Source organism: Planococcus citri, chromosome 2 (genome assembly GCF_950023065.1).
Source record: "Planococcus citri chromosome 2, ihPlaCitr1.1, whole genome shotgun sequence".
NCBI lineage: Eukaryota > Metazoa > Arthropoda > Insecta > Hemiptera > Pseudococcidae > Planococcus > Planococcus citri.
Window position 1 is genome coordinate 58315018 of NC_088678.1, and position 16958 is coordinate 58331975.

General features: G+C 35.2%; 1 protein-coding gene across 1 annotated transcript in view; it reads left to right on the plus strand.

Annotated features, from left to right (window-relative positions):
• The window catches only part of LOC135836690 (signal-induced proliferation-associated 1-like protein 2), a 48180-nt gene extending 31228 nt beyond the window's left edge, over positions 1 to 16952 (plus strand). Inside the window, exons 3-22 of the mRNA XM_065351665.1 lie at positions 2818 to 3440; positions 4463 to 4722; positions 8734 to 8918; positions 9027 to 9151; positions 9250 to 9488; positions 9627 to 9730; positions 9823 to 9980; positions 11811 to 11917; positions 12019 to 12153; positions 12253 to 12493; positions 12597 to 12852; positions 12954 to 13069; positions 13295 to 13441; positions 13777 to 13987; positions 14082 to 14471; positions 14559 to 14691; positions 14766 to 15016; positions 15098 to 15360; positions 15429 to 15665; positions 15750 to 16952. Coding sequence (XP_065207737.1) covers positions 2818 to 3440; positions 4463 to 4722; positions 8734 to 8918; positions 9027 to 9151; positions 9250 to 9488; positions 9627 to 9730; positions 9823 to 9980; positions 11811 to 11917; positions 12019 to 12153; positions 12253 to 12493; positions 12597 to 12852; positions 12954 to 13069; positions 13295 to 13441; positions 13777 to 13987; positions 14082 to 14471; positions 14559 to 14691; positions 14766 to 15016; positions 15098 to 15360; positions 15429 to 15665; positions 15750 to 15960 — 4392 coding nt within the window. The 3' untranslated portion in view covers positions 15961 to 16952. The remainder of the gene's footprint in view (positions 1 to 2817; positions 3441 to 4462; positions 4723 to 8733; positions 8919 to 9026; positions 9152 to 9249; positions 9489 to 9626; positions 9731 to 9822; positions 9981 to 11810; positions 11918 to 12018; positions 12154 to 12252; positions 12494 to 12596; positions 12853 to 12953; positions 13070 to 13294; positions 13442 to 13776; positions 13988 to 14081; positions 14472 to 14558; positions 14692 to 14765; positions 15017 to 15097; positions 15361 to 15428; positions 15666 to 15749) is intronic.
• The last annotated feature ends 6 nt before the right edge of the window (positions 16953 to 16958 follow it).

Genomic DNA, 16958 nt, shown 5'->3' on the forward strand with positions numbered 1-16958 from the left:
GATGATGATGATGATGATGATGGAAACTGTTACGTAGGTTATTCGTCCATCCATTCGAGAGCTTTTTAGACGGAAGCTATCGTATGTAATTTTTTCCCCAAAGAGTGGAGGGAAGGGGGAAATCTGACAAGTGAATGATCGTCACACGATACTATTTGGAGTCTAGAATGAGAAAAACGTTGTGTTTTTTGGTTTCAATTATCGTCACGTTCGGTTTGTTCCCATCTCAGTTTTATTTACATGTTTTGTGTTTTGTCGAGAATAATGCACTCTCCATTAGCTTATCGATTGATTCTGTCGCACGATTCATCGATAAGAGATGTTAATCCGCCTACGTTTATGATGAAATTTGCACCCTTTTTGCTTGCTGCTTTGACGTTTGGATACGTACGAAGTGAAGATATGCAAACGAGGAAAGAGGACAGGGAAATTCGTCTGTGGAAAAATCGTTTTTATGATTTAAAATGAGATTTTATCGCATTATTTTTCAATGATGTAAATTGCTGCATGTGTGACTATGACGACGTTAAATATTTTTTGATTATCGCATTTCAAGCGCTGATAAATTGGATAAAAACTTCTAAAATGGTCATTCGGTGATTTTTTTTTTGTTTGAAAATGAGTGAAGTAAGCTGGTAAACGACGCGGGACGCGACGTAGGTATCAGTTGATGAAAATATTGAACGCAATTTTCAAAAAAATTAGAAGTTGTTTTTTACAATTTTTTTGTTTGCTAAAATTTTCCAACTGTCATTCCTTCGATTCTGTTACCAGTCAAATTTCAGAAAATCCAAGTATTCCTTGAGTAAAATGCCTCACAGTGAGCCATGTGAGGACCTCAAGCACGTCAAAAATTGAATCTGAAGAATGAAAATTCAAAAGGTGTGATTTTGAGGTATTAGCGGTTGTTGAATTCGTTTTTAATATCAAATTTGACTTTGGGCGCCGAATTGGACTTTGAGAATAGCGTGATCGAAAATTCGAAATTAAGGTTGTGAAGGCTGCTGAATTTGCATTCGAATTTCATATCAGACTCCAAATTCAACCCCAAAGATAAAAAAGGGGGGTGAGGGGATTCAGTCTTTGAATTTTTGTCGTATACGTAGGGTATAAAAAATGAAAAATTTTTGATCACAGATTTTTTAATTGAAAATTGTTGTTTTGGGCGAATTAATGGCGCTGTAAAAAAATTTTCACTGGCAGAAAAATTTTGGTATCTTGCAACGTTAAATCCAAAGACAAGTCATGAATTTTGGTAGGTGGTCATAAAATTCATGAAAAGTCAAGAAAAACTCATAAATTTTGTTCGAAACGCTCTTAAAATTTTTTTTAAAACACATAAAAATGAAAAAAAAAATTGAAATTCGTTCAAAAAATTAGAAAAATTAAAAAAACTAAAAACTGAAATACCTACTTGCCTACAAATTGAAAAAAAATTCCTCGCAGTTTCAAGTTATTAATTTTTTTGAGGGGGGGGGGGTGTATTTTCATGCAGTAAAAATATGAAAAATAGGTCTCTCTTGAAAAAGTCATAATTTTTTGTCTGAGAGTTTTGTTAGACACCCTGAAAGAGAATGCAATAATACGATACATACTTGACCAGCTAAAATTTCTTTCGATTTTTCATGAATTTATTTTTGAAAATCTAAAGAGCCAAAAATGAATCGAAATTTCACCTAATTGACCAAGAAGGTTCAAATTCAGTATGTGCCCTATTATCGACGTCCCGAATAAATCAAACGCAGGTTTGAACCATTTTGAGCAGTCTTGGAGCTTCTGGCAGATTTTTGAAAATTGAAATTTTTACAAAATAATAACCTTTTGAAGTTTGTTGAAAAGCTAAAATTTACTCTATATCCTAATTTCTACCTGCTGAGTTGATTAGAAGTGGTCCCAAATTGTTTTGGAGCTTCAAGCTGTATTTTCCAATATCAGTTTCTGTCGGTTCGGGCCAATAATTTTTCAAATTTTTGGTAATGAAATCGCTGGTAAGGTAGTGCTAAAATATAGGTTTTTGAACTGGCAAAAACTGATTTTGAAAAAATGACGTGTAATCGGTCTAAGTGCCAAGTAGATCACTAACAAGCACCAATGGGGATTATAGAAGGTCATTTTGACAGATTTTACCACATTTTTTGGAAAATTTGAATTTCCAAAATATGGCTGACGGCTACAGACCAGCTTGAAACCACCTCCAATCGACTCAGCATGTTCAAATTAGAGTATTATTGTAAATTTTAGCTTTCCAACTTGAATGGGTAATATTTCGTGAGAATTTCAATTTTCAAAAATCTGCTGGAGGCTCCAGAACTGCTCAAAACGGTTCCGAACCGCTTTTAATCAATTCGGGTGGTCGATGATGTAGTTCATCTACATACATACCAAATTTCAACGAACTTGGTCAAACAAGTAAACTTTTGATTTTTCCGCATTTTTGGCACTTTGATTTTCAAAATTTTAGCAAAAATTGAAAAATGCTTCTGCATCTGAAGTTTTGTCTATATGCAGTGATTGCTTTAATTTTAGGTGCGTTTTAGATATCGCTGTCTGGCTGACTGATGGTGAGTGCAATTATTTCTTTGTACAGTTGTACACATTAACTCATGTGATACACGAAGTTTCATTCTAATCGTTTTGACTATCACGTCTTCTGACCATACTCTCGTAAATTTTTCTCTTTTCCCTTCGTTACTGTCGCACTTGACTCGCTCGTTGATTGAAAAACAATAAAATCACTATACAAAACCAACTAATACCTACACTAAGAAAAAAAGGACCATTCAATTCAACTAATCTTATACTTAATTTTGTCCGCAGGTATTTGATCTCATAAAACCAACCCGATCACTGTACGACTCGAAACCATCATCGGCAGACTACGCTTCGGTGCTGGAAAATGGTCGCAGAACGGAAACGCAGTTAACCGCTGGCTCCAGTCGTCTGCCAATCGAAGACGAATACTCTCTATCGACGAACAAAACAAACCACATCTCAACCACCGTCGCCACTAGTCCAAAACCTAAATCCAAATTCTCGAAATTTTGGAGCTCGAGCAGTAACATGAACAGCAGCAGCGGCGGCAGCGGTGGCGGTGGCAGCGCCGTCAACTGCATGGGGGGTGGTTCTTCGAAAAACGCCAACGATAGCCCGACTGAATTATCTTCTCAGGCGACTCAATCAAATTGCACAGCCGGAGCTGCCGGAGGTAGCGTCGAAGTGGATGAAAAACAAAGACGTAGAGCTTTCGCCCATTACGACTGCCAGTCATTGATCGCCAAACTAGGATACGGTGGCAAATTGAAGAGTTTGTTGTCGAAAAGACGTAACACTACGACCGGCGCTTCGGCTGCGTCCATGCTGAGTGGCAGATCAACGACACCGGATGGTGACAGTGGCGAAGAAGATGCCGGCGATGGACGTAGCAACGAATTACTCGAAAGGTATACCTACTTAGGTTAATCGAACGGCGTTAAAAAATTAGATTAATTACCTACCTGCGTATTCCGCGTAAGTAAGCTTCTCGTGTCGCCCTATTTATCGATGATGGAAGCATGGAAGCTGCCCTGTAGCCTGCGGCCGCCTTCCAGTGGTGCATAATGCGTATGATCTCATTGTCGTCCTCGCTCGTGATGCTGCGAGTCACGCGATCGCCTCGATTGCTTAATTTTTTATTCGCTCCGGCGTGTCATATCTAAAAATACGGTGGGCGCAGCTGCTAATGCGAATAATTGTGAACTCGCGAGCCCCTTTTTGTGATTTTTTTTACGACGCCTTGGCATTTTTCTCTTCTTGCGTTTTACGAGCCTCTATGCGTATTTTTAAGAGGCTCGGGATCACGAAAGTACCAACTATACTGTTTCTTGAATCTCGCTTCGAGCTCGTTTATGAATATTCATACGCGTTTGATTGGCATGCCAAGCTGCGGATATTGTATTACACAACGAGGATTTTTTCGTCATTGAAATTATACTTAGTTATTATTATTTATGAAAAAAGAAAAAAAAATGGCAGGGGCGAAGGTTTTTCACGTTGTAGTACGATTTGCCGGTGTCGATACCGATGCCTGTGTATTCTCGCGTGTTTGCCACAGCGCCACATTAGGTTCACCGTAATATTCGTATATTCCCATACAAGTGTAGTGTGTAATTTACAATGTCACATTTCCAAGGTCCATAGCAGCTCTCTCCGGCCAAAACAATGTAAATAAGTTAGAAATCGATGAAAATTTTGGTCTAGCTAATTGCTAATTAACGCTTTGAAAAAAGCGATAAGAAACTGATCTCAGATGATGCGTAGTTTTCTATCCGCGCTCATCTGCGGCGCGGCCGGACGAGAAAAAAATCCCAGTTTCTTATCACGTTATCTGTTGTTCGACGAAGGGTGTCCAATTTTGTATTTTATGTACTATTTATCGATTCGTCGAGGTTGTTTTTCACCTTTTTTTTTTCACTCTGGTTTGCAGCTGTCCCTTCTTTCGGAATGAAATCGGCGGAGAAGAAGAACGCGTCGTTAGTCTAACTCGCAGCTATTCGCCGTCGTATACGAAGCATTGGAAAGATCCGCATCATAGACCACCCCTGTCGTGCGGAGTGTCAATTTTAGAATATCCAGTCGGCGAAACGCATTGGAAAAATGGCGCCTGTCCGTATCGCAGGAATACTAAAACTATAGAGAACGTCGACGAAGGCGCGCAGTACTATAGGAAATACTTTTTCAAACAAGGTAAATGACGTGAGAATTTTCACAAATCATTTACATTGAATGGGTTCGCCGAAGTCTTGATGGTAAAAAGGGAAGTGTAGGTAAGGAAGTGGCTAGACAGAGGAGAAAAACCCAAGGTGATTTGGATGAGTTTTTTTTTTCCTTTGTGGTAGTTTCAACATTTTGAGAGTTCGTGTCCAGGATGGGAAGTTATTTTGATGTAGGGTTGTTGTACGTGGTTGCCTGATAAAGAGAAATTAATTTCATGTTTTAGGTTGCTCGGTTTGAATTATTTAATGCCATTTTTTTTCTCTCGAAAATTTGAATTTTTTATGAATGTTTTGTTTTGCTAGTCTTGTAAAATAAGCGTAGTTACATTCTATCCTGATTTTAGGGCGAATTTTCTCCCAATTTTCACGTATGTACCTACTTGTTTGGGATTTCCTATAAGCCTGTATAATTTTACAGGTCCATAATTTCTCGATTAATAGAATTTGAAGCCACCCTACCCTGTTTACTGGGTTTCGGAGAAAATAGATTTAAAATTCGAATCACTTTCAATGAGATGGCTCAAATTTTCGTGCTGAATTCAGAAAACTGAAAAGGACAATTTTAAAATCGAAGAGTTTATACTCGTAGTCAAGAATTTTTGGTTTATTAATTAAATTAAATACTCTGATTTGGGGTACGAGAGACTTAGAATGAAATGGAGAGGTGAATTTAAATGCATTCCCCCTCCCCTCCCGCTTGAAAGATCTAGAAAACTAAGAAAAATCAAGGAAAATCATTTCTCTAAAAGGCTGGGCAGTTTGTTAAGGAGAACAGATGAGAAATTCAAAGTCAGTATTTAAAATTTGAAAAACTCAATATTGAACTTTCAATGTAAGAGCTCAACTTTTCATGTTTAATAAAAGAGTTTGAAGCAATCATTTAAAAATTTGGAAAAATTCTGTGAAAACTCTTTTTTTACAGTAGTTTTTTACAAATTGATTTTCTTGAGGTATTCGGGGGGAGTGGGGTTAGGAAAGAAGAGAGAGCATAAAGACATTGATCAAATCAAATTTCAAAAATTATGAGGGAAAGCTTCGTTGGCAAAAGTTTTCTCTTGAAATGAGGCTTGTTTATTTTTTAGGAATATTCGCCAAACATTGCAACAATTTTTTTTATTCAATTTTTTTTCACATTATGCAAAAAGACCAATATAGCTTGAGGGATCTGTGGTGATATTTTCCCAGAATGAAGATCATTTGAGAAAAATTCTGATGCTCAAATTGAGAATTTTGAATAAAATTTCTTTTCTAATTTTTCTTAATTAAGCAGTAGGAAAGCTAAAATTTTCATGGACATTTTTTTTCTGATAAAAAAACAACTAATGTGGAGAGTACTAAAAGTAATTTTTGATTACTTTTTCAGTGTTTTAGTGACTAAAGTTTTTTTTCCAAATTTTCAATATTATATTGTCTTCGTACATTAAAGCAAGAAAAAAAAACAAAACAGAACAAAAATGCTAAAACACGAAGAAGTGAAAAATTTACGAAAGTACACTCAAAATAGCAAAAAAGTCTCACATTTTGACAAAATTGCATAGTAGTCTTACTTCTTGCTGAAAATCCTCGCTTTTTCGCAGAAAATTCCGAAAAGTCTCAATTTATTTTAAATACTCAAAAATCTTATTTTCTAACTAACTGAAAAATTGAAGAAAATTGACGCTTTTTTGGACAAAGATTTCGAAAAAGCATCATTTTTTTGCCAATATCTAATATTGTCAGTCTTGCTTTTTGACAAAAGTAGTCAGAAAAAAATTGCTTTTTCAAAAATTGACAAAATTCCCATTTCTTTGAAAAAAAATTGCCTAAACCCGCCATTTCCATTACTGATAAAAAATCTTGCTTTTTGCCAAAAGTGCTAGCTAACAACTGAGAGTCTTGTTTTTTTTTTACCTATAAAATGCCAAAAACTTTTGCTTTTCGAAAACAGTAATGAAAAAAATAAAAAATGTAGTTGCTGTGCCAATAATTCCCAAAAGTTTGCTGCTTTTTGCTGAAATTCTCAGCAGTTGTATTTCTGAAGATCTTCACTTTTTTTCCAATAATTATCAAAAGTCGGTTTTCTGCCAAGAATTGTCAAAAAAATATCCATTTTTACGAGTGATTCTCAAAAAGTTCTATTTTTTGCTAGAATTGTCAAAATTTTGCTTTTTAGTTTTTGTCAAAAAAATTTTAAAAATTCTCGTTTTTAGCAAAATGGCTAAAAATTGTCATTTTTTTGCAAAAACTTTCAAAAAGTCACTTTTTTCAAAAATTGTTCAAAAGTTTTGCTTTTTTGCCAGAAATTTCCTAAAAATCTTTCCTTTTGTTAAAAGTGATACTTCAAGTTTAGCTTTTCGCCCAAAATTGTTTTTTTTTTGGTCAGAAATTGCCAAATTCTCACTTTGTTGCCAAATTTGCTCAAAAGTCTCGCTCTTTTACCAATAAACTTTTTGTGATGAGAATCCAGAATATTTCAATTCGTGATGTTCTGTTTTTTTTCGGTGATTTTTCGCTACATTTAAATGTTTTGTTCGCCTTTTTTCACATTTTTGCATCGACCTTTTAGTTAATATAGACGACTACTCATATGCAATATTAGGCCACTGGTTATGTCGCCAACTCCGTGGATTTCGAACTGTGAACAAACCAGTGTTGCCAAGTCCAAAAATTTTTTTATGCTAGATGAAGCCGAAAAATATGCTAAATAATGCTAAAACGAGGAAAAAAATATGCTAAATTCAATTTTTCCCGATTTTGAAGCGATCCTTGCCAGTCTTTATTTAAATGTCGGCGATTTGTAAAAAAAATGACGTCATTTTATTGATTTTTTGAGCATTTCAAATATGCTAAATTATGCCAAAAGATTTTTTTTGATAATATTTGATAAATCAGTCATCATTTTCAACAAATTTGTTATATCATAGTTAAATAATTGGTAAAATTCACGGAATTGTGACATTTTTCGTCATATTAGATCATCAGATTGCTTTTTCAGCTCGTAAAACACCATTTTTCAATCAAAAATTTGTTCTTTATGCAGTATAATTTTCCAAATTTTTTTGAAAAATTATGCCAAAACTGTAACATATATTCCAAAAATGAATTTTCATTATGCTAAGAAATATGCCATATGCTAAATTCATTTTCTTGATGCTAAAAGTGTTTTCATTATGCTAAATCTAGCATAATATATGCCAAATTGGCAACACTGGAACAAACGCATCTGCGCATGCCTCACGAATTGATGCGTGTATAAACTGTAAACACCACCTCCCCACCAGTACCACCACTAATCCACCCACTAACAACCAAATACACACACACATTTCCTGACGCATGAGCAGATGCGTTTGTTCACAGTTCGAAATCCACAGAGTTGGCGACATAACCAGTGGCCTAATATTGCGTATGAGTAGTCGTCTATATTAACTAAAAGGTCGATGCATTTTTGGTTACTTATGTTACTTTCTTTGAAAAAAATTGAGTATACGAGCCCTAAATTTGCAAAAAAAAAAAAAAAAAAAAAATAGTGTTGATGATAAAATTGTTATCTTAACAAATTATCTACGTGCGATGTACATGTCTGTAAATTCACAGAAATGCTTATCTTTTAGAAAAAATATTGACAAAAAAGATAATTTTTCATGACCCCTGTGTTTTTTTTCTTCCCTTGTTACTTCCTTTCATCATTCACGATCATTGTGAATACTACGTGGTTACGGAACGATACCTCTGGATCTTCTTTATTATTCCTTATCGTAACTACATATAACCGGAAGGCTAAAGTTCGCTTCGGAATCAATGACTGACTCGCATGGGGAGGTAAAGAGGAAGAGAATAGAACCGAACGAGAGACAAACAGATAGACAGGGAAAGGAAAGATAATACCTCGGTCCTGCAATGTAAATTAGCTGCGGCAATTGTTGGATCGAACGGCTGGTGAACGGAAACGGAGTATTATTTAATCGAATGACGAGATGTTATAGGTACATTTTTTTTCCAGATCATCAAAATTGGTTCGGAGCGGACGAATCATTAGGTCCGGTCGCCATTAGCATCAAAAGGGAGAAGGTCGATGCTGTGGTACAGTCTGAGAACAGCGGCGGTGGCAGCAGCAGTACCGCTACGAATGGTAGTAATAGCGTCACGCAATTATGCAGATATCGGTTAATCGTTCGAACCAGCGAGGTAAGCTGAAATGGCCTTAGGGATGATCACTTCACGAGCTGACGGGGAAATACATACGAGAATTACGAAATTATTAATTATCGTATCTGCGTTTGTGTTTCGAAACAGCTGCAGACTTTAAGAGGATCGGTGCTAGAAGATGCGATACCAAATTTAAAACCTTCCCATAGCGTTAAAAATATCAATACCAAAGAAGTTCTAGAATATGTTATACCCGAAATACAACTATCGTGGTGGGTACATATAAGTACCTAAATTGAAAACATGATGAAAAACCTGCTTCGTTTTTGATCGAATTTTCCTAAATGTGATGATTTTTTGCGTTTTATAGTTTAAGATTAGGTATGAATACGCCTCAAGTAGAAGATCAGTTATTAAAATTGGACGAACAAGGAATCAGTCGCCATTATAAAATCGGAGTGCTTTATTGTCGCGCTGGTCAAGCGACTGAAGAAGAAATGTACAACAACGAGGATGGAGGACCGGCTTTTAACGAATTTTTAGAAACAATTGGTCAAAAAGTCAGATTAAAGGGGTTCGACAAGTACAAAGCCGGATTAGATAATAAAAGTACGTTTTCCCGAACTGTTTATGATAATTTACACGAGCTAGGTGCTTCAACATTGGTACCTTACCTATGTAGGTTTAGTTTACCTGTCCTGTCGTTTGCCGATGGTTAATTATAGTGCGCGTTTTTTTTAATTGCAGGTGACTCGACCGGATTGTATTCTGTTTACGCTCATTACAAAGATTGTGAAATTATGTTCCACGTTTCTACCATGTTACCGTTTACACCAAATAATAGACAACAAGTGGGTGACGGCGACTTTTGATAAAAATCTTTTAGTCTTCGTCGTCGTTGGTTTATCGTTTCGTAACGCTGTGTTCATTTTGTATGTTGCAGTTATTAAGAAAACGCCATATTGGTAATGATATTGTCACCATTGTGTTTCAAGAACCCGGCGCGCAGCCATTTACGCCGAAAAATATCAGATCTCAATTTCAGCACGTGTTTATCGTCGTCAGAGCCATCAATCCGTGTACTGATTGTACGCAGTATAGGTTAGTTTTTTTTATTCATTTTTTTTAAAAATGAAAATGTATGTTATAAATTTCTGTTGGTTTTTTTTTTTTTTTTTTTTTTTTTTAAGTGAAGTGAGGTATGGGACAGGTGGGACACTGAGAAATTGTATTTATAAAATAAATCAATATTCCATCTCAGCACCTTCAAAAACTTCTAAAATGATGTGTCACACGACATTACATTTTTTTTTAAAAATTTCGAGCATAGCTCTTATGGGTTGTTCAGTGAAGTCAAATTGAAAATTTTTTTTGAATTTCCATCAAAATTGTGGACTTTTACCAAATTCTAGTTTCAATCCAAAGCCCATCTGCTTCGCCATCTCGTTAGTTCAAGATTTTTTTGGTGTTCAAAATTCATAATACAGAATCTAATCGAACTTCTCGGGAAAAAAACACTTTCGTGACTTTCAGACATCCTGTATCATGTATGCTGATTTTAAATTTCTTTTGTAGAATTGAAAGATTTTTTCATAGAAACATAATCTTGTTGAAATCACGGAATCGCGTCTCTAGTTCTCTGTTTATTTTTTTATTCATTCGTTTTCAATGAAAAATTCATGCGCCATCAAGACTTCTGAGTCAACCTGTCTTTTTGTTTTTATTTTATTTATTTATTTTTCCATTCGTGCGATTCCTGATTTTTTTTTGTTTTTCGATCAATATTAGATACTTGGAAAGTACCTATTTCAACGTAAAAAAATTTCAAAAGTTGGTTCATTTTTGAAAGCGTTTATTTAAGCAGTTAATTTCTTTCTTCGAACTGCCTTGTACTAGATTAATTCTTTGTTGATTTTTTGTACAATCAATAATAATGGGTGCAATTTACCGTTACTTTAAAAAAGGGGTTAGCAAGATAAACAATTTATTCACGATAAAAAAGAGGATTGCACGATGGAATAAATGTACTATACCATTCAATAAAAAACAAACGACAAATTACTGAATTAGGTGATTTTTACGATGTAAGTAAATAGAAGAGGAAGTTGTTTTGCAAACTTCAAAGCAAAAAGAGGACTTTTTAGGCATGCAATGCAAAATTAGTGCTTTTTGGTGGTTTTGGCAAAAGAAGCAGAAATTATTCTCAGAAATTCTACTTATTATATATTAAAAAACTACGTCATGAGAATGTTGACGAAAAAAGTTGACAATTTTCGGTCAACTCGCCAAAAGTTGACACTCTCTGATACCTACGTGGGTAATTTTTATTAAAAATAGATTTTTTGATAATTTTAGCAAAAACAAGATTTTTTGAGCAATTTTGGCGAGAACAAGACTGTTTGACAATTATGGAAAAAATTGACCCTTTTTGACAATTTTAACACAAATTGGACACTTTTTGAAAATTTTGACAAAAATGGACATTTTCTGACTATTTTGCTAAAAATTGACCGTTTTTGACAATTTTACCACAAATTGGACACTTTTTGGAAATTTTGACAAAAATGGACACTTTTTGACAATTGTGCTGAAAACGGTCATTTTCTGACTATTTTGCTAAAAATGGCTCCTTTTTAATAATTTTACCACGAATTGGACACTTTTTGAAAATTTTGACAAAATTGGACACTTTCTGACTGTTGTGCTAAAAATGGTCATTTTCTGACTATTTTGCTAAAGATTGACCCTTTTTAACGATTTTACCACAATTTGGACACTTTTTGGAAATTTTGACAAAAATGGACACTTTCTGACAGTTGTGTTAAGAATAGTCATTTTATCGTTCAAATGACTATCGTGCAAACCACCTTTTTTATCGTTCACGATTCAATTATATATTTCCCAATAATATAATTAATGTTGCATTTTCAGAATTGCGGTCACACGATCAAAAGACGTAGCATTATTCGGTCCTCCAATTCCAAAAGGCGCTATTTTCAATAAATCTAAAAATTTCGCAGATTTCTTATTGGCTAAAGGTGAGTTAATGTGAATTACAAAAACACGTTTATTTATTTAATTTTGCTTCGTTATTTCCAAAATACATACTTATAAAAATTAATAATTTTGCTTTTTTCAGTGATAAATGGAGAAAACGCAGCTCACTGTTCGGATAAATTCGCCACTATGGCTACGCGAACCAGACAAGCATATTTGAAAGACCTTACCACAAATTACGCCACCAACACAGTGTTAGAAAGTTCTCAAAAATTTTGTAAGTCTTAAAAAATGATAAGGTTATTGATCTCGTACCCTGTGCAATATGAACGACCATTAACCCGTAAAAATGATGATTTTTTTTTATCCTGCGTAGCCATAATATCATTCAGTAGTAAGAAAAAAGAACGATGGAGACCGAGATTCGTTCCAGACGGTACCCAGCGTGGCGCCATTTGCTGGCAAGTTTTACTCGAAGATAGCAACCAATCAATTATAATTCATTGTTTTCTCGCTGTTTCGGCTGATTCATTGGTTTTAGTCGACGAAAGCACCAATAATATAGTTTTCGTTACGCCGTGTAAATCCATTTTGGGATGGTCTACGCAGACGAATAGGTATAGTAAAATTTCGACTTTTTCGATGTGTGTACGATATGGGATTAATATACATAGGTAGTATAGCGTAAAATAATGCGTAATTTTTTCTTCGTTTATGTAGTCTACGATTATACTACCACGAAGGTGAATGTGTCACTATGCATATGAGAGAAAGTGGAGACCGAGACGAATTAATGGAAGTAGTCGTCAGATTAAGATCAGTTACTTCGGGTTCAGCGGCGCAAGAATTGTCGTTGAAACGTAACGCTGTCGGACAACTAGGCTTTCACGTTCAACTAGACGGCGTGGTAACTCAGGTGGAACCGATGGGACTAGCGTGGCAAGCAGGATTACGCCAAGGAGCCAGATTAGTTGAAGTTCGTATACAAATATTCCGCGTATCTGTCGCGTTTATTTAAACGATTATAATTAACGCGAATCTTCTTTCCTTTTTTTTTTTTTTGCATAATTATGACAGATTTGCAAAGTTGCTGTGGCTACCTTGACTCATGATCAAATGGTTGATTTGTTGAAAACTTCGTTGATGGTCACCGTCACTGTGATACCGTCTTTACCGGATGGTGCTCCGAGAAGGTAAAACTAATCGTCTTTCTTCATCTTCGTACTCGTTTTTATGTAGAAAGCTTCCGTTGGAACTGTCTAATTGCAGCGCTGAAAAACAGGTTTAGAAGTGTTGGGGGGGGGGGGTGCTTAAAATGCTGCATGTTGCAAAGCTCCAACTAAAAAAAATCACTTTTGTGTCAATGTCTGAAATTCAATAGTATTGAATAATTTTAACGATTATGAATCTTTTTACAGAGGATGCTCGGTGCAGAATTGTAAATATAGTTCAATTAACGATAAAGAAGATTACGACAGTTGTTCTAGTCCGGAAGATCAAAAATTATTATTGCATAATCCAGCCTCTCTACAGCAACCTGTGATAGGAGGAAAGCACAAGAAAATGTAAGAAAACGCTTCTACGTTCTATCGAGATACAATATTTATGCACTTTCAAGCGATCTTTGTTGATTCGTCTGTCTGTGAGAGCAAAAATCCAGGATTTTCGTAACCTTTCGTCATTTTTAAAAATTCACCGAAAATCAAAGTCGATTTCGGTAGCTCAATTTGGTTTTGAGATGTGGATGGCATGCTCCTTCAGTTCGCCAGCTTTTAGCTCAATCGGAGTTGACATGAGTTGACGATTCTCGCGAATTCGCTCGCTTTCGTCGATAATCTTTGAATATTCAAAACCTTACTTCTGTTCCATTTTTCTAATCTAATAATTGTTATATTTTCAGGTACGAACGTAGCTTTTCGCCTCCACGTTCCAGTAACAGTTCAGGGTACGGAACTGGCAGCAGTAATAAATCATTCAACGGTAACGATAACAAATTGAACGCTAACGCCGTCAACAATAATAATTGTCCAAATATCAACGCTAATAAAATATCGCCGAATTGCAACGTTCTCATGAACGGAGGTGGTGTTGGCGGAAGTGGCAGCGGCGAGGTAAATGCATATTTTGCATACATGAATTTCATACAATGAAAGTTGTCGTTTAATTTTCACGGTATTTATTTTATTTTCTTTTGGTTTCTCGTAGTCTTTAATGAACAGCATATCGAGCGCGCAGACGACAGAGGATAGTTGGTACGATGTTCTAGATACGGAAGGTGTGCCGACAAACGTACGAAACAATATGTCACCGCCTCCGTTACCAGCTCGTATACTATCTTCGGTGACGCCCAATTCGAATAGAATGCCGTATAAATATTCGTCTCATACGAAAATGAAGATGAATAGTTCGTTACCTCTTTCAAATGTTAATTCTTCGTACTCGTTGCCGGTACTATTGACCAACGATTCGGATTTGGATTACGTTAAATCCAGAGATTTCATTACCGGTGAAAAAGTAACGTGTTTGATGAAAGCTGAACGTAGTCATAAAGTTCGAAGGCAGCTGGAACAGAAAATGCCTCATCCTAGTTTAAAAGTAGATATTATTATAAATTTCATTTCACTCGTATTTTGATTCTCGAAGAGTACGTAATTAATCCAATAATGCCTTTTGACTCCTCAGGTCGACGATTACTGCACGAGATCAGAGATGAGCTCTAGTTTACCACCGGAAACGCTGAAAACGTTATCAGCCAGCGATGGTCATTCGACCGATACGAGTTCAACGAGTGAAAAAGCTTTCCCACCAAGCGAAGGTACCTAACTCATCTCTTACGAGTATTTCATTCGTTTATTGGAGCAACTAACAAAAATAAATATCGTGTTTCAGATGAACTATCCATCGATAGCGTTGGAAACGCGTCGCCAAAATTGAGATCGACGGTAACGAAATCCAATGCTAGTAGTTCGAATGGATGTAGTAGGAATAACAGTCCTCGTCTCAAAGATACGGGTGAACCGCGTCTTAGACCGGGAGCTGGTTCGCGTTCCTCGAATAGAAATAGCGCTAATCTTACGTCGAGTACACTTCAACAAGATCTCATGAAATTAATTAATCCAGATTACGCTACCGAAGATAATGTAAGTTATAATCGCTAATTTTTCCCCGTAACTTAATTTCGTTTTAATTGAGTTTCTTTTTTTAATTTGAATTCTCGATAGAATTGTGATATCAGCGAACCATCTCAGCAATCTGGAAACTATTCGATTATTCAAAACGAATACTCCACCGATCCATCCACCGAAGATGATAAATGCGTTAAAACCAAATCGAAAGAGAATATTTCAACGCCTCAGAAAGCGAATTTGAAAAATGGCTGCGCTTCTAATTCCGTCATCGTCACCACTGCCAGACCAGCTACGGTCATTTTTAATGGCTCGACGTCGTCGCAGCCTAAAGATAACGTTTTATCGAAAGAAGAAAGGTTCGTGCGTAATATTTTATACACTTGAGATGGTTCTGTATCATAATAAAGTGTATTTTTTGCTATAGATTATCTCTTCGTGTAACGAATGTTTCAAATTCGAAACACGATCCACCGTGTCTTCCGTTACCGGATACTAAAGAAATGGATTGGCCGAGCTTAGTCGATACGGCTACTAAAGCTATGTTACAGACTGCCAACGAAGAAAACTCATCATCTTTGTTATCATCTAATCAAACCGACGATGATTTTCATTGGATCGATAGCTCGGATGAATTCCATTTCAGCATGACTCCCGGAGTCGAGTAAGTTTAATGGATTTGAAAATCAGATAGGTTAATATCTTGAATGAAATTCTATTCTACTTTTTTTTTTTTTTTTGGTGACAGGAATAAGAAAAATATCCAACAACAATTTCAAAAATATCTTTCCGAATTGGAAAACCGTCTAATGAAAGAGACCCAACTTCGTTTAACACTAGAACAAGAGGTGCATTCGTTGAGAGACGAAAACAGAAGACTGCAACAAGAATCCCAGAGCGCAGCTCAACAGCTTCGTAGATTTACCGAGTGGTTTTTTCAAACCATAGATAAACAATGAAGGTATTTTTATATGGACACTATTTCGTAATAATTTTCATTTCCCTTCAATAAATATCGCATTTTTGTGATAATTTTTTATCAAAAATTTACCGGCTCAAATTATTCAAATCGCTGTGATAATTTTTATAACCTGTAAAACTCGCTTTTTATACAAAATGATGAGAAACTCTTCAAAATGTATAATCCTATCTACCTCATTGATGACTTGTGAAATTACTCTGTGTATCAAAAAAAGATCAAAATATTTTTCTCGATTATTTCATAATAATGGAAAATCAAGATTAGAGATTCCATCGTGTTAACTTTATTCGTAGCTAATTAAATGCTTTTTTGGAACATCTCCCCCCCTCCTTTTTTACGCATATTCACGGTAATTAATGAGTAAGCATTTCGCGGGTGTGATATGACTACATGCATCTAGTTGCGTTAATAATTGTTGTTTTTTAAATAGAAAAATATCTAGAATACTTAAAATGTAATACTGTAATTTGAAAAACAGTTACCTTATAATATTAAACAAGTTATTTTATCCCAGAGTTGAGTTTTTATTAGAAATATTTATTGGAATTGAAATGAATGTATCTAATCTACGGTTGGTATCAACTCTGGAATATTCAAAATGCATTTATTTTATTACGCACTTCTAGAGCTTTTAATCGTATATTTCAACTTTCATACTCATTGATTAATTTTTTCTTATTTGTATCGAGCTTTTCGGGATTATTGTTGTACTTCAAACTACATTTGTGAAATCAGTATTACAATTCCGGTAAAATAATTTTTGTCTATTGTGACTGATATGTTGTGAATATTTCGAACTTTTCTTCTTTCAGATTATTTTCACGATGTAGGTATATTTTTTTACGTTGATTACATTGTTATACTTTTTTTGTGCGAATTCGTTATATTAATTTAATTTTATTGTTTTGTGCGTTGTTATAATTACAGTTTTGTATATTTCACCGAAATATTATTAAATATTTTACTTCAGTTGGG